Below are 25,462 nucleotides of genomic sequence, written 5' to 3' on the forward strand. Positions count from 1 at the left end.
TAAAGCTGTACGATACTAAGCATGACAAATCATGCACCAAAACAATAGATTTAGAGATAGATAGATAGATATGAGATAGATAGATAGATAGATATCCAATTTGCTGGGCTCTAATACCTTTTTAACATTTAAATCAATAATAAATCGTGTTTCAAAACAATCTATGTACATTTAAGAGGCACATTTGAAGTATTATGTAATATGAAAGTAAAATGACCATTGGTTTGAAATATAGAACGAAAACGATTTGCTTCAGAAACATTAACAACATGCGTTTACACATCCAGTCCAATTTTAATACATGAAAGCGACAAATGTCAACAAAGATATATACAGTAATGGTGTCTGTTTATGCTTTATGTACTAATCTGTATCTAAGCAGTTTTCTTAAATTTAATTTACATTTTGTCAAATGCATTTCCTATCTCAGTAGCCTATGTATCATAGCACATATATCACTACTAACACCAAATGGGACCGGGCCTTCAAACATAAATAATTGCATGTATTTTTATAGGAAAAATGCACATGATGTTAAAGGAAAACAATATGTATATCTGTATTAACCTCTCTGGACCTCCCTGCCCCCATGTGGTAAAAATATGGAGAAATCGGGAAATACTTACAATTTCTGGTGGATCAGCTCCCATTATCCTCCAGTCTAAAAACAAAAGGGGAGGTATTGCCCATAGCAACCAATCAGATTCTAGCTATCATTCATCTATTACATTCTAGAAAATGATAGGTGGAATCTGATTGGCTGCTATGGGCGACACCCCCACTTTTCCCTTTTTGAAGGTTGAGTAAATCTAATGCTATTTGCCCCCTGTTCTTGAAGGAAGTCAAAGAGGTACAAAAATAAAATCACAAAATGGAAAGTATCTTTTGTATATGATCTACCACATGGTGGCTTTCCCTTCATATCCGACCCTGTTTAGCAATATCTGAGGTCTGGGATTAAATGTCCCCTATGTTCACAATTTGTTGAAAAATTGATATTGCAGTATACCAACTGTTGCCATATACCATGCAACCATACTCAAATACATGTAACAGCCAAAAATAACAACATAATTGATGCACATAAAATAATTAAGCTCAATAAGTTTACTGCAGCAGCAACACAAATACTAAACAAACGTATAACAATAGAGACAATCAGAACCTGTATTCAGTACTGAAATTTCAATTTTCACCATCACGGGCGCACGCAGGATTTTTAAGGAGGGGCTTCTCCCACGAAAAAAAAATAGAGAGAGAGAGCTCCATTTCGGCGGCACTGTATTATACAGCAGCCTCGGTGCTGGTAAAGAAGCGTCCGCGTCTACAGCGTCCGGTGCTGTATTGTACTACAATACAGTACAGTGCCGCTATGTAGGGGCACTGTTTAGCCCCCGTTCTTCGTGGAGGGGAGGGGTTTCTGGAGAACCAGAAACCCCCCCTGCGTGCGCCCCTGACCATCACCAATTTCCTGGTCCATCTGCCTGTGTATGTAATGTATCTGGTCTGCATTCCATTTACTTGTGATCAGCCTGGTAAGAACCCATTTTAGAACCATCTAATGAGACGGACGATCTGTAAAGATTTGCATACAGAGGATATAGTTGTAGGGAAAGGGAGACCTCGGTAGTACAGACACCTTTGGAAATGGGATTATGAAACACAATTTAAAATCATTATATCTGTTTCAATCCACCAGCATAAAACATTTATTGATAGCAAACATCAACACTCTTGTGTCCACAGACACAAAACAATAAAAGTACTCTCTATAAGAAATTTGCCCTGCTATTACGTTATTAAGAGTCTGTTATTACACAGTCCATTCAACTTTTATAGTTATTTTCCATGCTATATTCATGTAAGCTTATATATTATTCACAACATCTCTGTCACCTAAATGATTACCATGTACATCTTTTTAGAAATGGAAAATGTATGGCTACTAGACACTGCTATTACCACATGAAAAATTGAATACACTAATGCAAATATAGCATACTGAATACTGTTAGGGTAATTTACTAAGGGGGTGCAAGAACATTTGTGATTCTGTGTAATTGATGTCATTAGCAGTTGTTACGCTAGGTGCTCAGAAATGCACAGTGGCTCAGTGGTTAGCACTTCTGCCTCACAGCACTGAGGTCATGAGTTCAATTCCCGACCATGGCCTTATCTGTGTGGAGTTTAAAATTAACACTAGTGTGTGTTAAGAAATTCAGACTGATGTGAAGGACAAATTTCTCTGTACAGCGCTGCAGAATTGTTGACTCTAAAAATAATTGATGATATTGTACAGAAGTATAAGCAATTAATTCACATGGGGTAATTCTTTCAGAGATTGGCCTGTATAAAGTATCTGGTTATGGACATGGTTGCAGAGAGGTCACAAAGGAAACAGATCCTGGGACCCAAATCGGCCCTGAGGTCCCTGTCTCATAGTTCCATTTTACGGATATGGCAATAATGATAGTCGGGGGCTCCAGTGCTGTGGCCTGGAACCATGTGACTTGGCTCCGAGCACTGCGATAGGTGCACACAGAATTCAGAGTGATGTCACCAGGACACAGGAGGCAGGAAGACCAGACAGAAACATGGGAGGGGCTGTATCAGGGCTTGTAGACTCCCCTCCCCTGAGGAAGCAGGGGAGGGGAGTCTACAAGCCCACAACATGCCCCAGGGCCCATAGTCCTATAGTTATTCACTGCTTGTTTCCACTGATTTTTGTTTATGTTTTTGTTTTGGTTTTTTTAATTTTAATCTAAGCCACTGGTCATTTGAGTAAATGGACATAGGGTAGCCTTATATAATCTTGAACAGCCACATCTAATTGAGCATACAGTAATGAGAATACAGTGTGCTCGGGGGCAGGCTCAAGCACACGGGTAAACATGCTATTATGCCTTGCACTGCTCTTAGATAATTACACTATACATGTTAAAGTGCGTTGTACTACACTGTATAGCCTCAAGCCAAGTACAGTTAAAGCTGATAAATAAACATTATATTGCATGGAAGTGTTCTTACCACCTACACACAGTCGAGGAAGCCATTTTGAGAGCGGCAGCCATATCCACGAGAGGGCAGCCTCCTGCCTCTGCGATGTCACTCCCTACAGAGTGACGACATTTTCATGAGTGCTGGTGTAGCACCCAAAATGGCCGCCTCTAATGTGTGCAGGAAATGGGCACACTAAATTACTGCTAATAAATCAGCACATTCATAATTGCTGGATATTTTAAGAATGATAAACAAGTCCACCAAATTTCTTATGGCAAAAAGGCACGCCAGTGCTTGAATCGGATTCAGTATATTACTTTGCATACACATTTGCCTCAGAACTAGTTGTTTATTTCTTACAAGAGAAATAGATTGATCCTATTCCATTATCAAAAACAGAGCATTGTATTTTTAGCTTGAATAAAACCATTACAATGTCTGGGCTTGTGAGGTAAGCAGGGATGTAATGACCCCTACTGTCTTCACTCACAGCTGATATGAGTTGAAGAATTTGGCTGACATGTTTTCTCAGGGGCCAGAATGCCCACGAGGGTCTTGGGCCAAAATGCCAGCTCACCCCTAGAAAATAAGGAAATAATCATACCAATTGTTTCTTAGGTTAACTGAGAAGAGGTTAAGCAATGTCGGGGAATCAATCCTCTAAAACACAAATCTGGCAACTATATTAAATCATGCCGCTTTTCTCTTCGTGTAGAGAGCTTTGTGAAGGAGACCTTCCGATCAGGAGCTCTTTTTCTTGAATCAGACTGTCCAGCAGGTCTTCCTGTCTGTAGTTGTGGTAAACCTTCAAGAAGGCAAGGGTTGTAATACCCAGCCACGCCAACCAAGCAGCCCATAGTCCAAACTGGGAAGAGAAGACGGATAGTATACCTATTATTCATTATGTGTTAGGCATGTTAATACCTCAGTTTTTCAAAGGACTCTACATGTATAGTGAAAAACTAAATATACATCCCTGTGAGTGATGCAGGGAGAAGCTGTCTGTACTGTGAGTGGTATAATCTCTGGCTGAGATAACTAATACCCCGTTCACACTGGCTGAAAAACTCGGGTTATTGCCGGGGCGAGCCCAGGCGACCCGGGTCTAGGGTCAATGTGAACGAGTCTCCTGCATCTACATGGGTTGGATGACACAGGAATTAGAACCGGGTCTTTTGCAGTGTTATTCCTGGGTCCGACCCGGGTAGATGCCAGTCAGAACAGTGAGACCCGGGTTTTTCAACCCGGGTCTCAACGCCAAGTGTTAAAAAGTAAAAAAAAATAAAAATAAATGAATAATAAAAAAAAGAATGAAAAAATGTCCCCTTACCATTAAATAGACAGGTAGTTTTTCCTCACGCTGAATGTCCAGCAGCTACAGGAATAAATTACATCACTTCTAATAGCCAGGGTGAAAATCATGCTTTTAAGGCGGACCCTACTTCTGGATTACATTATACAGGTGGCAGGTCCACTATTGCCGCTTTAAAAGCATAATTTTAACCATGGCTATTAGAAGTGACATCATTTATTCCTGCAGCTGCTGGACATTCAGTTTATTGAATGGTAAGTGGACATTTTTTCATTGTTTTTTTTTTTTTTTTTGTTATTATTTTTATTTTGCAGGCTAGGGCAGACCCGGGTTCAGTGTGAACTCGGTCGACCTGGGAGTTTGCCGGGGTGGGCGGCTCTGTCGCCCAGCAATTTCGGGGTTCATGTAGCCGAGATTTTGCCATGTTGGCAATGTCAAAGGGGTATAAGAGGGAGGAAGAAAGGGATGAAGAAGAGAAGCAGTAGGTATTGTCCTGTGAATGGAACGTGTGAAATAAATTAGTAAGTAGCATGGAAAAGTTTTGGGTAGATTTACTAAAACTTCTAAAAAAGGGATAGTGGAGGTGTTGCCCATAGCAACCAATCAGATTCCAGCTATCAGTTATCTACTACATTCCAGAAAATGATAGCTAAAATTCAATTGGTTGAAATTGGCAATACCTATCTCCACTTTTCCTTTTTAAGAAGTATTAGTAAATCTACCACATTGTTTTTCTAAGAAGATCTTAAATACATATTGGCATGGGAAATTAATTACAACTTTCAAATTAACTTAATGTAAAGAAAAATCTAATATTCTATTTCTGCTTCTGCTATAATAGATTCCACAGCAACCACGATGTTGCGAAATACGAAATTGGACTTCAAACCTTTTTTTCAATTCACTTCAGTAGAAAAAGTGTGATACATTATTGTACTAAAATAAAATATTGTACTAAACACAGCTGAGAAAGTTAATAGAGGAATAAAATATAGTAATATTGTCTAATAACGACAGTAAAATAAACAAACCCCATTCAGTGACTTTCTAATATAAATATATATTTTTTTTACCATGAGACTTTCCAGCTACAAATGTAATTGTATGACGGTCACCGATGGGTTAAAGTAAATTACATTCTCCTGGTTACGAAGTATGAGATTTGCATGAGATGGTTTGCATAATACGCCAATATATATGAGCAAAGGAATTATTAGGATAGGGTAATCACTTCAAGGTCCCTGGAGAGCTTAATAAAACAATAACCTTGAAATCATGAACCCAAAAAAATTAAAATTAATTAAATTCTACATGGAGCTCCATAACTTATAAATTATTATTTCCTTACATGAGGTCCGAAATTCAACATGATCCAGGAGGTTGTCCAATGTCTGCCATGGTTCAGTGATGCTCTCTATATGGTATGAAAACCCTGGCAGAAGCGAGGAGATCAATGCTGGAACACAACAGACACCTGGAGCCCAGGTGAATCTCATAGAACAGCCAACCCCAGGTAAATGGTATTCTACTTACCTGAATGTTCAGTTTTAGGGGCGATCAATATTTTACCTACATTGATACATTATAGATATCAGGGGTGGGTTGGCCCGGGGGGCATCGGTCCCCCGGGCCGCTCAGTTTATCCATTGTTAGGACCGGCCACCCAGCTCCCCCTCCCCACCCCCGGCTGCACTATAACCTAATTATTACCGGCGTCCGTCATGTGGCGCGCCCACCTCAGCGCACAGACGGGCGCGTCAAATGACATGCGATGTGGCCGCGTCACGTGTCATGTGATGCGGCCGCCTGTGCACCCCCCGGGCTGCATCTTGCCAGCCCGCGCCTGATGGATGGATATATATATATATATATATATATATATATATATATATATATATATACACACACACAATATATGCAGTTTGAATAACTATCCGCACATTACCGACTTGCCCTGGCTGACTACCCTCTACCCACCATGATCTCGCTGGTGGCTCAGTTGGAGGACTGCGACCTGCGCGTCTCCCACAGCGAAACCCATACTCCCTTGCGGGGGTCCCTGGAGAAGACCAGAGTCGCGTTAGACTCCGCACCTCCCTCTAGAGCCGTGCCAACGCTAGCAGGTATCCTTCAGTGTCAATCATGTGACACTAGGAAGAGAGTTCTTATAAAATCAATGGTGCATCCTTTATAAGGGCTATTTGCATTTAAATTGGGTAAATGAGATGAAGCTCTCAAGAACAGGCTGTTCTCCCAAGGTCGGGAACATGATCAATCAATCCTAGAATAATATTTAACCAATTTAGAGATCTAGTAGAGTTTGACCGTGAGTGCGGACATTTCTGATAACAGCAAATATGTGTAAGATGAGATGTGAAAATATATTGTAGAGCTGGCGGATGCGAGCGGCCGCGCAAGCGCAATGGATTCAAGAAGGAGGGGGGAAAAAATACAAGTCCCCGTAAGCACTGAACACAGGAATATAAATTATGCTAAACAACTCCAGCTGAGGGAGTCAGGGCATACAAATTGGCTACAACATTTGGCAGAGGTGGAAGCAACAAGACAGCGTGGCTGAAACTTATTTTATGCAAGTCTGCTGGTTAGAGTAACTCTTAGGAATAGATTATAGTAGATATTCTTTATAAGGCTTTAGATTTTGTAATAAAAGTCAAACTTCTGAAGGTCTGCTGTAAACAATAAATGTGCCGCATGGCTTTCAAAACCCATCATGTAGTATTGCCATTGCTTTTATCGTGTGCCCGCGGTATTGAAGTAGGGGCAGGGGGTTACTTGGTCTCCCTCTGGTGTCACTGACAAAGGACATTACCCTACTAAATTTGACCAAGGTGGAGGCATTGCGCTAATAGATATTAAAGGTGAGAGGATATTCTACTCTGCCAGACACGCACATTATTTAAACAAAACACCCACTTGCTCGGGGACTGTGAGAAAGACGGTGTTACAGTTACATAAGAAATTACAATGCAAAGTAATGGACAATGAATATTCTAGTAAAGTAAAACTAAGCAAAGTAAATAGGTGGAATTTGCATGGTGTTTAAAGGCAGTCAGATGGGTCATAGTTTTTCCTAAACCTAAAAATAGACAATCTTTAATAAGACCCCACCTCTTACCTGTGCGATAGCAAACTGATCGTAGAAGGAGGAGTTTTCTACGTTAAGCTCCAGATCTTTATCCTGGAGTTCTTCACAGCTTCAAACAGATACAACAAAATCAAGATTAGATATAATCAAAATATGTTGTGATTTGCAGAACGATGAATGCCTAGTGGTGATTTTTAAAATCAGAGACATTAGAAATATTTTTTTGCATGCGTTATGGCAAACAGCCGCACGATTTATAAGTTAGACTTACAGGTCGTGATTCATCATCGAACACCAAGTGAACGCAACTCGCTTTTAAAAAAAAAACCACAGCTGGCTTGTAGGCATGTACGCCTGTATTCAAATCCAGGCGGATCTCAAGATACCCTTCCCTGTGAATCTGGCTATACATTTATCGCTGTACGTAGACAGACAGACTGCAGGATACCTACATACATATGTGCAATATAAACGCATGCCCCAAAACATTTTTAGAAAATAAATTTACAACTCCTAATACTATAATCATCAACAAAAATACTTATATATTTTTTTAGATTAAATACATTAATTAGGATGTTCTTAATGCGTACTGTATATAAGATGCGCATGCACAGAGTTTGTCGCACAAAATACGCCACGAAAATGACTTACGTCCGAAAATGAATCAGATACACTGTATCTCATTTATTTCTAAACAGGAATGACTTTTCTTGTGATTATCTGATTATGGAAAACTACAGACCTGGAGGATCATGGAGTGGGACACTTTTTTATTTCTATATTTTGGCCAAGTTTTAAAGGAGTGTTGTGATCAGATTCTGGGTTCAGAAAATACAAAAACCTAGCATTTTACCTGTGATGCTTCTACTGAATTCCCACAGGGGTGTGTGATAAATATCAGAAAAAGAAATGCTTTGCAAATTATCCTGCTTAACCTATAAAAAACAGTTGTTTTTAAATTAAAGTTAGATCTATAGAATGACCATAGATACTATAGAATAACGAAACACATCTACAGAATGAACAGGCACATCTCTGTGTTTATGATAAATCCAACTGGAAGACCTATTATCATGAACTTAACATATAACTTATTCATACTTGCCCATTCTCCCGGAATGTCCGGGAGAATTCAGAATTCCGGGTAGGTCTCTAGGGTTCCCGGGAGAGCAGGCCATTTTCCCTAGTGCAGTGAGCAGGATGGGAGCCTCCATGGCGCAATTTGGGGTGAATTGCGTTATTTTGGCACACATCCCCCACCGCTGCAAAATTACACTTTCATGTCATTGCATCGCGGGGCCAAAATGACGCAATTTACAGTGCCCTGTCCCCTTCTGTCCTAACACTTCACCTCTCCTCTAGGATTACCGGAGGGACAGAGTAAAGAGTTGGCAAGTATGAACTTATTTATATGATAACTACGTTCTCCGTGTAAATACAGTTTAATTTATCATATCAGGACATTTATTTCCAACCAACAAATGATGGAATTATCCTCTATAATACCACGGGTAAAATGCTGTTTGATCGCTTGCATTTAAGATATTTAAAAAAAAAGTCCTGGATTTGTCACAGCTCCAACCAAACTTGTAAGAGGTAATATCTTCATATAAAACCCACTTAGAACTAATAGATTGTGACAATAGCCATGGATGCTTGGATAATGCTCAGTGGTCTGGAATATTACACAGAAAACAGTGCGATGTGGTCCATTTGAACCTCCCGGTAGAGAAGGACGTAAATCTCGCCCACCGACCTGTTAGGCAGACTTCCTTTCTCCGTAATGGCATCGCACCACATGTTAAACCCAACGCTGACGATGGTGCTGGCGATGAAGGTAACGAAGACCACGAAGGAGCTGATCAGCAGGTTCAGGAAGGCATAAAAGAAGGAGCTGCAATAAAACAGAATGACAATATCACTAATAAGAAGCAGGAAGAACAGCGTCAGCAGATGCTGCAAACAGCGTACAGGCAGCGTAGAGCAGAAATAAGTAGTCTCCTAAGACTGAGGCTTTAATTAATAACACCGAGGAGAGATGGGAAGACATGAGATTAACCGAGGAGAGATGGGAAGACATGAGATTACTCTTCTCTTGTCTCATTATCCTTGTCACTTAAACCCCTTTATTTTTTTTCTACTTAATGAGATTTTAAATCATACACTGTAAACTGTCTTCTAACTATATATCACATTGCTCAATCACAAACAGGTAGCAGACAGAATGAGAAGAATATGATGATTAATGTACCGTCACTGTTCTGTATGTCACAGATAACTTTATTATGAAGGACTTTAGTACATTTACGCATCTGTTAAAATACACATCCTCTCTTTGGTGCAGGGAGCTTAATATATGTCATCATGTAACCCTTTCTTTTAAAGAGGTTCTCCGAATTTACCTTCCAATCAGTGTACAAGACCCCCATAATGATAGTTCACTTTCTTTTAGCAATATCTAGAGCACTGTTTCTTAACAGTGCAGGTTTCTCCTTGCTGGAGCACAGGTGTAATCATTACTGACTGATACATTGTAACAGTTTCACAGGTGGTCCTAATTATTTCACTTGTCACCTGGAAAACCTGCACTGTTAGGGGTCCCTGAGGACTGGGTTTGAGAAACACTGATCTGGAGGACAATTTCAGCCATCGTGCAGTCACTGGGCTTCGTTCGGCTTCCAGGTCCCGGACTGCATGTAAATAATTTGCAGATTGGATTGGGAGACCGGCGTTTCCAAGGGGCTCTCGTGCCCCCCTGATATACAGCAATGTGGTATTTGGGGAGTACTGGAAGCTATTCCTAGAGCACAGTAACATGAAGCAGGAGAGCAGACGGGTCGGGTGGGTTTGAGGGAACTGAGCAGTGTGCAGAGTGTTATTCATATTTGGGGAGAATCCAATTAATATGAGGACAGTGATGAACAGCCACTGAAATAATGTTTACTTATGATAAAGTCAATATAACATTCAGATGTACTTAGCTCCCAGTAGCAAAAAAAGCCCCAGAAAATGGAGAGATCAAATGAACCAGCAATAAGATAAGTTTTTTAAGGTCCATTAAACCCAAAATATAAGATGCCTTATGTAAGGGGGATAGGGATATTGATTACTTTGAATATACATATAAATGTTAGAGGAGCTTTTCAGAATTGAAGAGATTTGAGATGAAATTGGGACCCTGGCAGGAGAATATTTCCCCATGCACAGCAGACTTCCTGTCTATAAAGGCGACAGCATGTCCCACCTTGAGATTCCAGTTCAGCAGTAGTAAGAGGTCTCCACAGGATAGCGTATATACAGTATCAAAGTTTGAGATACAATCTCACCTCTGAAATGGACCTGAACTGCTGACATCACTTAGCTGGGCAGGAGTGTCGTACTGGCCCACCGAGATACTAGGGAACCAGACACTTAGGGGCCTATTTATCAAACTTTCCCCCCGTGTTAAATCCCCGAAAATGGCTATGTATTGTTGTAGCATTGCAGCAGATTTCTCAGATATCTGCTGCTTTGCATTTCCTATTTCCTTTTTCTGAACACTCCCCATAACAGTGTATGGGGAGTGCTTATTACCGCTATGTATGAAATTCTGCCTAGTGAAATTTTTCTCTTTTCCTACATGTTAATGTACACCATCTGAAGCTGGCGCACATTAACATAACTGAAATCTTTTGCACCTGTCAGCTCTGCTCTGAAGAGCAGAGCCGGACAGCGCATGTGTGGAGGGATCATGTGATTCCTCCCTGTCACATGATCCACCTTCTTGCAGTACAGGATGCTAGTGCGCATGCCCGAGGTGAAGTTCAACACAGAGACTGCGATGAAGAGGTGAGTAACTTCTCAGGGACAGCAGGTTATCGGCACTGCTGTCCCTGAGATCTTTCTTGATACATTGGCGGAAACTTTCAATCCTTATCAAGAAGTTAAGGATTGAAAAGTTTCAACAAAAAAAAACGATGGGTGATAAATAGGCCCCTTTATAAGAAGTAGAGGAGCCATAATTAGGGCTGTGGCAGACATGGACCCCCTCCAAATGAGAAACAACATGCTGGCTCTGGCTGCCTCTGAACAGCTGTACAGGAGGGCTGAGGGCGGAGCTGTAAAGCTGTGATGTCACAGGTCGCAGCAGCTGGTAGCACCATGTGCCATGTCGGCACTGCAAACTAACAAGAGACAACTCTACAAGGCAGAGAAGCAAGATAAAGGCACAGTCAAAGAAATAAAGCTTAGACCAGGGATACATTATGAGTCATTATGAGTCATGGGGATGGACAAGAGATAAAGAGAGTTGGGTGCAGGGGTGGAGGAAAGAAGCAGGAGCAACAAAGGGCAGATATGAGATATGAGATATGGGGCTCAAGGGTGCTAAAAACTGAAAACTGAAGAAGGAACCAAATCAAGATGGTAGAGAGATTAAAGTGCGAGGAAATGTAATGAATTTGCATTAGAGGCTTTGACCAGCCTGAGTCCAGGAGCAGCAAAGACTGGGAATCAGGAGGTCACAGATATTCATCAATTACAGGTATGGTAAATAAAACATGCCTGCATTTATTATTGCATATTTCACTATAAATGAATAATGTTAATGTAGATTTTTCATTAGGCCATGACCCCAACCCCGCTTTGCATATTGCATGTTACTAGGTGGGCCTCAACTATTGGTTTCCCCAGATGCCCCATTCTAAAACTGCTGGGCTGTCCTAGCTGCTGACGTCACATAGCCGGGCTGTCCTAGCTGCTGACGTCACATAGCCGGGCTGTCCTAGCTGCTGACGTCACATAGCCGGGGGCTGTCCTAGCTGCTGACGACACATAGCCGGGCTGTCCTAGCTGCTGACGTCACATAGCCGGGCTGTCCTAGCTGCTGACGTCACATAGCCGGGCTGTCCTAGCTGCTGACGTCACATAGCCGGGCTGTCCTAGCTGCTGACGTCACATAGCTGGGGGCTGTCCTAGCTGCTGACATCACATCGCTGGGCTGTCCTAGCTGCTGACGTCACATAGCCGCGCTGTCCTAGCTGCTGACGTCACATAGCCGGGCTGTCCTAGCTGCTGACGTCACATAGCCGGGCTGTCCTAGCTGCTGACGTCACATAGCTGGGGGCTGTCCTAGCTGCTGACGTCACATAGCCGGGCTGTCCTAGCTGCTGACGTCACATCGCTGGGCTGTCCTAGCTGCTGACGTCACATCGCTGGGCTGTCCTAGCTGCTGACGTCACATAGCCGGGCTGTCCTAGCTGCTGACGTCACATAGCCGGGCTGTCCTAGCTGCTGACGTCACATAGCCGGGCTGTCCTAGCTGCTGACGTCACATAGCCGGGCTGTCCTAGCTGCTGACGTCACATAGCCGGGGGCTGTCCTAGCTGCTGACGTCACATAGCTGGCTGTCCTAGCTGCTGACGTCACATAGCTGGGGGCTGTCCTAGCTGCTGACGTCACATAGCCGGGCTGTCCTAGCTGCTGACGTCACATAGCCGGGCTGTCCTAGCTGCTGATGTCACATAGCCGGGCTGTCCTAGCTGCTGACGTCACATAGCCGGGCTGTCCTAGCTGCTGACGTCACATAGCTGGGCTGTCCTAGCTGCTGACGTCACATAGCCGGGCTGTCCTAGCTGCTGATGTCACATAGCCGGGGGCTCTCCTAGCTGCTGACGTCACATCGCTGGCTGTCCTAGCTGCTGATGTCACATAGCCGGGCTGTCCTAGCTGCTGACGTCACATAGCTGGGGGCTGTCCTAGCTGCTGACGTCACATAGCTGGGGGCTGTCCTAGCTGCTGACGTCACATAGCCGGGCTGTCCTAGCTGCTGACGTCACATAGCTGGGCTGTCCTAGCTGCTGACGTCACATAGCTGGGCTGTCCTAGCTGCTGACGTCACATAGCTGGGGGCTCTCCTAGCTGCTGACGTCACATAGCTGGGGGCTGTCCTAGCTGCTGACGTCACATAGCCGGGCTGTCCTAGCTGCTGACGTCACATCGCTGGGCTGTCCTAGCTGCTGATGTCACATCGCTGGGCTGTCCTAGCTGCTGACGTCACATAGCCGGGCTGTCCTAGCTGCTGACGTCACATAGCCGGGCTGTCCTAGCTGCTGACGTCACATAGCCGGGCTGTCCTAGCTGCTGACGTCACATAGCCGGGCTGTCCTAGCTGCTGACGTCACATAGCCGGGCTGTCCTAGCTGCTGACGTCACATAGCTGGGGGCTCTCCTAGCTGCTGACGTCACATAGCTGGGGGCTCTCCTAGCTGCTGACGTCACATAGCTGGGGGCTCTCCTAGCTGCTGACGTCACATAGCCGGGCTGTCCTAGCTGCTGACGTCACATAGCTGGGGGCTGTCCTAGCTGCTGACGTCACATAGCTGGGGGCTGTCCTAGCTGCTGACGTCACATAGCTGGGGGCTGTCCTAGCTGCTGACGTCACATAGCTGGGGGCTGTCCTAGCTGCTGACGTCACATCGCTGGCTGTCCTAGCTGCTGATGTCACATAGCCGGGCTGTCCTAGCTGCTGACGTCACATAGCCGGGCTGTCCTAGCTGCTGATGTCACATAGCCGGGCTGTCCTAGCTGCTGACGTCACATAGCCGGGCTGTCCTAGCTGCTGACGTCACATAGCTGGGCTGTCCTAGCTGCTGACGTCACATAGCCGGGCTGTCCTAGCTGCTGATGTCACATAGCCGGGGGCTCTCCTAGCTGCTGACGTCACATCGCTGGCTGTCCTAGCTGCTGATGTCACATAGCCGGGCTGTCCTAGCTGCTGACGTCACATAGCTGGGGGCTGTCCTAGCTGCTGACGTCACATAGCTGGGGGCTGTCCTAGCTGCTGACGTCACATAGCCGGGCTGTCCTAGCTGCTGACGTCACATAGCTGGGCTGTCCTAGCTGCTGACGTCACATAGCTGGGCTGTCCTAGCTGCTGACGTCACATAGCTGGGGGCTCTCCTAGCTGCTGACGTCACATAGCTGGGGGCTGTCCTAGCTGCTGACGTCACATAGCCGGGCTGTCCTAGCTGCTGACGTCACATCGCTGGGCTGTCCTAGCTGCTGACGTCACATAGCCGGGCTGTCCTAGCTGCTGACGTCACATAGCCGGGCTGTCCTAGCTGCTGACGTCACATAGCCGGGCTGTCCTAGCTGCTGACGTCACATAGCCGGGCTGTCCTAGCTGCTGACGTCACATAGCCGGGCTGTCCTAGCTGCTGACGTCACATAGCTGGGGGCTCTCCTAGCTGCTGACGTCACATAGCTGGGGGCTCTCCTAGCTGCTGACGTCACATAGCTGGGGGCTGTCCTAGCTGCTGACGTCACATAGCCGGGCTGTCCTAGCTGCTGACGTCACATAGCCGGGCTGTCCTAGCTGCTGACGTCACATCGCTGGGCTGTCCTAGCTGCTGATGTCACATCGCTGGGCTGTCCTAGCTGCTGACGTCACATAGCCGGGCTGTCCTAGCTGCTGACGTCACATAGCCGGGCTGTCCTAGCTGCTGACGTCACATAGCCGGGCTGTCCTAGCTGCTGACGTCACATAGCCGGGCTGTCCTAGCTGCTGACGTCACATAGCCGGGCTGTCCTAGCTGCTGACGTCACATAGCTGGGGGCTCTCCTAGCTGCTGACGTCACATAGCTGGGGGCTCTCCTAGCTGCTGACGTCACATAGCTGGGGGCTCTCCTAGCTGCTGACGTCACATAGCCGGGCTGTCCTAGCTGCTGACGTCACATAGCTGGGGGCTGTCCTAGCTGCTGACGTCACATAGCTGGGGGCTGTCCTAGCTGCTGACGTCACATAGCTGGGGGCTGTCCTAGCTGCTGACGTCACATAGCTGGGGGCTGTCCTAGCTGCTGACGTCACATCGCTGGCTGTCCTAGCTGCTGATGTCACATAGCCGGGCTGTCCTAGCTGCTGATGTCACATAGCCGGGCTGTCCTAGCTGCTGACGTCACATAGCCGGGCTGTCCTAGCTGCTGACGTCACATAGCCGGGGGCTGCCCTAGCTGCTGACGTCACATAGCCGGGGGCTGTCCTAGCTGCTGACGTCACATAGCCGGGCTGTCCTAGCTGCTGACGTCACATAGCCGGGCTGTCCTAGCTGCTGACGTCACATAGCTGGGGGCTGTCCTAGCTGCTGACGTCACATAGCCGGGGGCTGTCCTAGCTGCTGACGTCACATAGCCGGGGTGTCCTAGCTGCTGACGTCACAAAGCCGGGCTGTCCTAGCTGCTGACGTCACATAGCTGGGGGCTATCCTAGCTGCTGACGTCACATAGCCGGGCTGTCTTAGCTGCTGACGTCACATAGCTGGGGGCTGTCTTAGCTGCTGACGTCACATAGCCGGGCTGTCCTAGCTGCTGCTTTAAATCTGCTAAAGGACACATACAGTGGGCCTCTTTCATATCTGAATAACAAAGAGTAAAAGATTCTTTGTCATTTTCAAAACCTAGAAATGTGCGGAATTTACCACCAACTGCATTTTAAGGTGCGCACTCACTTCCCATTCTTTGCTGATATTCCATAAAATGTATAGAGTGGAAACAGTAAAGACATAACTACAAAATCTGACCTACAACTAATTAGAACCATTCCTTTTATTAATTTAAATGGTTCTCCTAAAATACTGTTAATTTCATTAATATCCTAAATTAATCATGAGAGTTGGGTAACATCAAGGGGTAAATGTATCAAGCTGCAAGTTTCCAGCGGGTTAGAAAGTGGAGATGTTGCCTATAGCAACCAATCAGATTCTAGCTTTCATTTCTTTAGTACATTCTACAAAATGATAACTAGAATCTGATTGGTTGCTATAGGCAACATCTCCACTTTTCAAACCCGCTGAAAACTCGCAGCTTGATACATTTACCCCCAGGACTCTCTTTATTTTATATTTATTTTCAGTCTGCTTGAGTGCTTTTACTACATTGGTGAAAGGTTGCCTACAAACGTGCTTTCCCAAAAAAGTGCAGATGGAGTGTGGAAAATGTTTCCATTGGAAAGTACAACTAATATTGATTATCTCTTATCCATCTAACTCCTCCCAGTGTAAACCCCCCCCAGACACCACCTTCTTAGTCTGCAAACCCGTACACTTTCCGTACAATATAGGTCAATTTTGAAACGTAGGAATGTGACATCACAAAAAACCATTGCACTGTGTTTTTGCAATTTCATAAATGACCCTTAATTTTTAATCTCCTGCCAATATATGTTAACATGTATATACATATATATGGGTGCGTGAACATTGCTAGTAGCTCTTTCATATAAGGTAGCATAGACAAACCGATGGGGGGTTTCCTAGTGCCTGGAAACAGGGCCATCTTTTCCATTGGGCACACTGGGCAGCTGCCCGGGGGCCCCACGGGCAAGGGGGCCCCATAGGCACGGCTCTTAATGAGAATAAATAATCCTGCAAAATAAAAAAAAACTGCAAAAATAACCTTCAAGGGTCACTGAGCAAGTACATCTATCTATCTCTATCTCTATATATCTATATCTGTATCTCTATACACCTATATATCTATATCTATATATAGGGGCCCCGGTGCACTGCTTTGCCTGGGGGCCCATAATGTTGTTAAGATGGCCCTGCCTGGAAACCCCCTCCAAGCCTGAGGCACTGTATAATTGAGGTGGCTGGACCCTGCCCCAGCTTCACACGGCTCTGCTTGAAAAGGGAGAGTTGCATGCACCTAACAGTAGTGCATACAGCATTGCCCATGTATATTATGGGGATTGGATGAGTTGGAGAGCAGCCAAGCACTGTCTAAAATTATAGCCACGCCCCCATGCATGCTGGTCACGCCCACTGGTGGCGTGGTGTGGAAACCTCCCCTCTACAAATCCTGCGTTTGACCCTGGGTAGTTTTGTTCTTTTGTTCTATAGGTATAGTTATCTTCTTCTAAACTTAGTTTACCTGGTCACATGGTCACTCTCGGCTAAAACCAATAATCAAATTAAAAATGTATTACAAACGTACAAGATCCTTCCACAAAACATATGCTTGCACACATCATTTTTAAAGGCAAATGCCTTATTTATAAGAATAGTTTGTTTTTATTTCATTTTTCTCTAAATTTTAATTGCAACATGTGTGTGCACAGAACCAAATTTCTCTTTATATTTTTATTGATTAGTAGAAACTAGTGTTGTTGTGTGGTTTGTATCACTAAGACAGAAAATAATCATATGGTTATTTGGCTATTTTTCCCGGTGGTGGTGTTGCTGTTGCCGTCTAAGTTAGACCTCCGATACGGATTGATTTCTGTAGACTGTAATTAATCAATATGTGATTTAAAAGGACTATAGTGTAAAAGAAATAATTACATCAATATAACTCGGATATCAAGAAATAAGTTGACATCTTTACATTAGTTATTTCCTGTCTACTTATATCTTAACCTTAATTTATAAAGGTATATTTATAATTATTTCTATTACTGCATCAATGTTCATATTACTTCAAGGACCATTTAAGAAAGTCTGCATTTATCCAAAAACATTTGTGTTAATTAAGTATAAATGAGCACCATCATGTTTTGATGTGCAAAGCTTCAATTTACCTTTATTCAGTCTCAAATTAATTATTATTATTAATAAGGGATATTCCCTTGTTGCTCAGACGTATGGATAATGGCTGCTACCTGCAGCTATAATATATACATGCTGATTGCTAATACCAGTAAGAACCCTATCATTTTTCAAGGTCATAAATAATGCATTTAATAGCCAGTTGTTTTTATTTCTCTATTTTTACTCATTTTACTTTCATATACAAATGATATATTTTTATTTTTTTAAAAAGAATTTATATACCAACACCCTACCATAGGGAAGAACAGTTTATCATGAAAAAACTAAACTTCACTTGGATAGACTACAAAACGAAAACTGTTATTTCCAGTGAACTTGAGATATGATGCAAGTTAAAGTGAAACTGGTTTAGTCCCAGAAGGACATGTGATCTTGAAAGTGTTAAAATCATAAATGACTAAAGGTTGCTAAATATACCTGTGCAATATACTAGACTGTGGATCATTTGAGTCATGCTAATAAACTAATAAATGCAACAATCACGTGCCCACAGTGGCATTAATGACTCTATTATATATATGTGCTAAACATTAGCATGTCTAATGATGTGTTATTTGTTCAGGGTAGTGTCTTGTACACATGTGGTGCTTTATACACAGAATGGCTGATTGCGCACAGGCTAATGAGTCCCAATATTAGCGCTACCGTCCCTTCCATCCCCAGCCCAATAAGGCCATGTGTGGTACTCACTCCTCATGGCCCTTGCAGAGGAAAAACAATGTCCTCCAGGCCTGCACGGCCGAGGCCAACAAGGACAGGACCCCGATGATCACGCTGAACCTGCAGGCGGACTCCGGCCCCCACTCGTCCACCGTGAAGTGCTCCCTCTCCAGGGTGACGTTCCCACTCAGCCACATCCCTTCGGTGAACAGGAGGCATTTCCCGTGGAAGTCGGCGCTGTTCTCGGATAGGGGGACCACGGCGATGAAGCTGAACAGAAAGGCCAGGAAATATAAGATGCATTGGGCGAAGAGAAAATTATTCATCGCCATCTTCAGTCTGCGCATTGAGGCTGCGCCAAAAGCCAAAGGTGCGCCGGGGAGATGCTGATGGTGCATGAGATAGAAGCAGCGTCATACATCCCTCAATATGGTCCTCCTACGTCCCCTGCAAGGAGCATCCCTGTGACCCAAATAGCTGGGGGAAGATAGTGATGTGCCAGCAGTGTGGTGAGATGCAGATGGCAGATGGAAGATGGATTTGTTACGCAGAAGGGATTTCAGCACCATAGACAGCGCCACGATAGTTTACACTGTGAACCACTGCTCTGTCCTTTAAGAATCGAAATAAATGACAAAACACTTAATATTGCCCCATCCACACTATTTTTTCTGTGCATTTAAAAAATATTCATATTTAAATAAGAAATATGTGTATCTGTTTGGTGCATAAAAGCCGAGAAATTGTTAAATATTAAGGATAGCAACGTTTTAGCAGTTGGTGCTTTTCATTTCCTATTAAGTATTTTATTTAAATACATGTATATGCATTCTACAATATAGGTTTAGTTTCTGCAGATACTTTTCAAACTGTCTTGCCATGTACATCCTTTCACAGTTGCTCCCCTATCAAAGGTGTCGGAGAATATTGCAGAATTAAAAGTGAAGTTGGGAACAGTTATGAGGAATGAATCTTACTGTAACATGCATTCCATTTTTGTCTTAGTTTTATCTACATTTCACAGAGACTACAGTTGTAACTCAACAGTACAACAAATAATATTATAATAACCTTTCCATAACTAAAACTGTAATCTTCCTGATGCAGAAAGGGTCACAATATTTCAACAAAATAGCAATGTTTAATATTTTATACCATGAGATGCTTAGACTTGTTATGGTTTTAACAACTGAGAAAAAAAAGTGTTCAAATTGAGACGTGCAGGTCATGGGCAAACCGAGGGGGGGGGGCTTTCATAGTGCCTGGAAACTACCCTCTCTCCGGGGGTACTGTATGCTTGAGGTGGCTGGACCCTGCCCCGGGACCAGCCACTTTGCAGCTAGAGTGCAGATCGTTTCTGTCTGCACTGTTCACAGCCATCTCTCCCTAACAAGTATTTAAAGCAGCAAGAACAGATAGGAGAGAGCAGTACAGTCTGTCAACTGTTCTGACACACTCAGTCAGGACTTTGTCCTGATTGTAGGGACAGTTGGGAGGTACGTCTCGCTTCACACGACTCTGCTCGAAAAGGGAGAGCTGTGTGCCCCTAACAGTAGGGCACACAGCATTGCCCATGTATATGATGGGGATAGGAAGAGTTGGAGAGCAGCCAAGCACAGTCTAAAATTATAGCAACGCCCTGAAGCATGCTGGCCACGCCCACTGGCGGTGTGGCATGGAAACCCCTTTCTACAAATCCTGCATTTGCTCCTTTCAGGTAGAAGGTATAATTGTGATTTCTAAAGCTTCATATCTTGTGTTAATAAAAGTACTCTATGCATCTCTACTGAATGGGACTGGACAGACTGAGTGGTCTTCTGCTGCTATAGCCCATCCACTTCAAGGTTTGATGTAGCATGCATTCAGAGGCGCTCTTCTTCATACCAGTTATACACAAGAACTGCAAAGTTGTGTTGTAGTGAAAATCATTATGGAGTTTATTGCAGAATCAAGAGCAAAAAGAAAATGCATAAACACTGAAATAATGCAGGAATAAGTAATTGGTGCAATGAATTGCAGAAGTTTAATGGTCTTTTGTTGCGTCACTGCTATAAACAACATCTGTTGAAGTATTACAGTATCTCTTGAAGTTATACTGAAGCAGATTATAGTCTTTAGACAAGGCAAGTTAATGCACAATGTCTAATAAAGCAATACTGATGCAAATGAACACAGAGTACAGTAACCACTGTGAATCCCCTTTTTGTGTAATACTGAAAGTTAATATCTCTTGAAGTTATACTGGAGCAACTTATACAGGCTTAGGAAAGGCACATAATGCAGAATGTCTCTTGTAACAATACTAGTGCAAATTAAGACAGAGCCCAATAATCACTGTGAAGTCCCCTTTTGTGTAATGCTGAAATAAACAATATCTCTTGAAGTTATACTGAAGTAGATTATACAGTCTTTGGCAAGGCAAGATAATGCAGAATATCTCTTGAAGCAAGACTGGTGCAAATTAACACAGACGTATCCGAAGACCAATGATTAATGAACATATGCGCTAGTGTACAAATACAAAACATATAATGTATACACGTTTTGTATTTTTATACTAGCACAGATATTCACTATCCTTTTGTTTTTCGGATCTGTCTTTGGCAAATGTGTTGGGGTGACATTTAGATAGTGAGGTCAGCTGCAGGTGAAAGGGGTGCAGTTTTATTGAACTTTCCATTTGTTTTAAATTAGCACAGAGTCCAGTAATCACTGCAAAGCCCATCTAGAGGTCAAAGGATAGTTATCACAGGCCATGTCTGGGGATTCTGCTATATGTGAATAGCTTGTAGATGCAAGTGAGTAGACAGAAGCCAGAAGACAAACAGAAATAGACTTGAATGATGCAACCAGGTATCAGGAGTCCAATATGAGCAGAGCCAGAACCCATCAGATTTGTATGGTGCAATTCAGACATCAATACAATACAAAGCAGAATCAGAAACCAGTGCAAGGTCAGGAACAAACTTGGGACATGATAAACTGGGCAAGATACAAAAGTCTTGAGCATGCCTATCCAATGATATCAAACTCTATCACTGGCAAGGCATGAAGGTAGGGGTTTCTTTAAGTAGTGCAGCTCACCAATCAGCTATTCAGGGACAGCACACTTGCTCTGCAGTTTAGGATTGATTAAAAGCAAGGATGCAGGGAACAGTTCTTCAGAGGGAGACACACCTACACACAGCTCAGATTTGGGGGTATATTTACTAAACTGCTGGTTTGAAAAAGTGGAGATGTTGCCTATAGCAACCAATCAGCTTCTAGCTGTCATTTTGTAGAATGCACTAAACAAATGATAGCTAGAATTTGATTGGTTGCTATAGGCAACATCTCCACTTTTTCAAATCCGCATTTTAGTAAATATACCCCTTGGTCTTTTGATGCAATCCCGTGGCTGGAGGCAGGAGGGTGTACTTGAATCCCCAGACATGGCCATCCCATCAGCAGGGCCAATAGCATACACCACCGTGCCGACCACACAGCTCAGATTTGATAAACCGCAAAATGCAGGGAACAGCCAGTTTAACTCTAATAATACTATTGTACATTTGAGTTACTGTCAGCTTGAATGAGTCTGCCCATTCTCTTCTGACCTCACTCATTAACAACGTATTCTTTTGCCCGCAGAACTGCCACATTTTCATTTGAGCATCATTCTCTGTAAACTCTAGAGATTATTGTGCATATAAATCACAGGAGATCAGCAGTTTTAGAGATACTCAAACCACTCGTCTGGCACCAACAATTATTCCACAATAAAAATCACTTAGATCACACTTCTTCCCCTTTTGGTGTTTGGTCCGTACAACCACTGAACCTCTTGGTCATGTCTGCTTGCTTTAATGCATTGAATTGCTGCCACATTATTATATTCAAAGAGTATCACATGAGGTCCGCAGCTTCCTACAGAGGGCAAATAACAAGACGGTACATGGTATAACAGTACAGTACAGGAAATACTACAAGTCTGAACACAGCTACTGGGGTGCACGGGATATATTCAGTGCAGGCTGAAACCTGTGCCCATTAGCACGGCTGCAACTAACAGGTTTCGAGCCACTGAAAGAGGTGCAAAGACAATGGAGGAGAGGAGTCAATGGACAGAAAGCAAAAGGAGGAAGTGTGCAGTGTAGCTGATGAGCAAAACTTATAGGTAATGAGTAAAAGAAGGATGAGGGCCCTGCCTAATGCACAGCACCCCAAAAATCAGAGCTTCACAGTGCAACTTTTACTCACAAATGTGTTTGTAGACTGAGTGTAGCTTTTAAAAACTGAAAGCACGCCTGTTGTCAGTTTTACATGCGATCAGCTGCTTGGTAGGTAAATCATGGTCTGCCAAAATGGAGCGGGATCCTGCCTATAACCCACCACTCCAGTGGAAAAGATCCTCTATCCGTTATTACAACTTTCAGTCTACAGTTCGATTCCTGGTTGATGAACTGTATAAAAGAGGAAACTGGGAGGCACGTGCATCCCTTCTATGTATTGCCTGTATCGTCATCTGCTGGTCTGATTTTTGGTATGACTGACATTGATGAATGAATGATAGGAAAACGAATGCCAAATTTGTCATTAAGGCACACTGTAGTCTAGCAGTTAAAACATGGGAACAGTGGTCGTGTACTAAATATAGATTATTACACACACATTATCTTGACCATAACTAGCTGAGTAACAGGCCTATCAGATACTATAGGGCCCAGATCATAGGGGCCGCTCAGCTGCCGAGCCCCATGTAGCTGTTAACGGTGGGTCCTGCTCCCCTATGCTATCTCAGAGGACAATAGTGATATCTGTGGGCAGCAGGGAGCCAATGAGACTGCAAGACATTGCATTCATACAAGCCGCAAATCTAGGGCTCCAAGATTAAATTCTGCTCAGTGTGAAGTGAAGCTATGGGAGGAAGGCATGGGAACAGTAGAGAGTCCCTCTTTAGAAACTTTTCAGCCTCCTCCCTTCAAAATTTTTATATGGGATCCACAAAATTCTACTACACCCCTGAGTACAGTCAAGCATACCAGAGGCAAAGTGAAATGTCTTAATTATATTTGATAGCTCATGTGACACATAACAATATTATTATCAAGAATAATCATCATCCTGATAATCATAATCGCTATAATAACATGTGAAAATAGAACTTACATTAGCACAGAATTCATTGTATTTTTTGTGCATATGGGCTACAAAATTGTGTTATGTGTATGGCTTAATTACTACTGGTGGTGCATGTCAATTTATTGCTAATTGCTTTATGCAAACAATATTTATGCAAATTATACTCTTTAGTCTTTGGATAATTATGATTATCTGACTTTTACTCTGGCAGTAGGTATTCCATCACTCTGTAAAATACATGGCCCGGTTGCATTAAGTGACACGACATATTCCTAATTCCTTTGTGTCTGAAAGGTTCTCAACACAAATGCATACTTGCAGTCACCTCCTTTACCTCTGTAATATAATTATTCCCCATATCTTTCTCCTCTGTATACTTTTCTGTAATTGCTTCATTTAAATAATTAGTCATCCGAAACACAAAGAAGTGGTATATTCTTATCATTGTGTGGGAGGTAAATTGTTAAGCTCTATAATTTGCATCTATTTGTGCAGAGGAAGGCAGTTTTGGATTCCACGTAAAGTGTATAATATATTATCTGAATTAGAGCAACAGCTGAAGTAAATTCTGAATTATACCATAGACTTTTATTGTGCTGTAAGTTGCCAATGTTAGCAAAGAATGCTGTCATGCTGCAATGTCCACAGATGTCCCAAAAAGAATATAGAAATTATGACAAGGCATAATGGTTCACTGCTGGCACAGTGAGGGAATTGTCAAAGTTATTTTTGGATGAAGCCAATATATTAGTAAGAAATATATATAATTATATTTATTATTATTAATTTTTATTATTAATTTTTATTTATAGGGCGCCACTAGGTGTCCGTAGCGCCGTACAGGGACAAACAAGATTACAATACGAGGTGAGACAGCACAGTACAGTAAACAATAATCACAGTAACTCAGTGAGTTCAAATCACCGCTAGAGGGGCGGAGGAGGGGAGAGGGGAAGGTCCGCCAACGACGGAGTCCAAGAGGGAAGGCACGGATGACAGAGAGACCCCTAGAGGGGAGAGGAGGGAGCGAGAGGGGACGCGGGAAAGAGGGTCCTCAAGGAGGAGGGCTAAGTAGCTGGAGAGCAGAGTTAACAGTGGTGAAGACAGGAGGAGAGAATACCCTGCTCAAAGGAGCGTACAATCTAAGGGGGGGGGTAGGGTGGGGGGGGTAGACAGACAGAGAGACACGGGGGAGAGATGGAGGAACGGAGGATAAGGATAAGGATAAGGGGGGAGGAAGAGGCAGAAGAAAAGGTAGGAAGTTAAGTGGGAGACTGGAAGGCTTTAAGAAAAAGGTGGGTTTTTAAAGCCCGTTTGAAACTGGACAGATTAGGGGAAGTTCTGATGGAGGGAGGGAGCTTGTTCCAGTGGAGGGGGGCAGCACGGGCGAAGTCTTGGATATGCGCGTGGGAGGAGGTGATCAGGGATTTATTTTGTCTTGCTTTATTTGATATGATATTTTTTGATCTGTTCGTGTGAGCTGAGGACAGAGATGTGAGCACCACTGGAAAGAGTTAATTTGAAGAACAGATGTTCCTAATCAATAGTGGACAAAGACATTCCAAGTCTCCTAAAACCATTCCATTTCTTCCTTAGAAGCCTGAAGCACCAAGAAACGCCCATATTCTATCTCAGCCAATTGTAGTATGCCATTTGAATTGTAATACAACCTACTTT

The 25,462-nt window shown here is 43.5% G+C and overlaps 1 protein-coding gene across 1 annotated transcript; it reads right to left on the reverse strand.

Moving 5' to 3' along the window:
* Positions 1-367: 367 nt before the first annotated feature.
* Positions 368-19,260, reverse strand: TMEM179 (transmembrane protein 179). Its single transcript, XM_075193356.1, has 4 exons — positions 18,695-19,260; positions 9,178-9,315; positions 7,449-7,527; positions 368-3,865 (listed from the first exon to the last, which is right to left on the reverse strand). The coding sequence occupies exons 1-4, from the start codon at positions 19,060-19,062 to the stop codon at positions 3,686-3,688; spliced, it is 765 nt and encodes a 254-aa protein (XP_075049457.1). The 5' UTR covers positions 19,063-19,260; the 3' UTR covers positions 368-3,685.
* Positions 19,261-25,462: the final 6,202 nt, after the last annotated feature.

The sequence above is a fragment of the Mixophyes fleayi genome, chromosome 12 (assembly GCF_038048845.1).
Source record: "Mixophyes fleayi isolate aMixFle1 chromosome 12, aMixFle1.hap1, whole genome shotgun sequence".
Classification (NCBI taxonomy): domain Eukaryota; kingdom Metazoa; phylum Chordata; class Amphibia; order Anura; family Limnodynastidae; genus Mixophyes; species Mixophyes fleayi.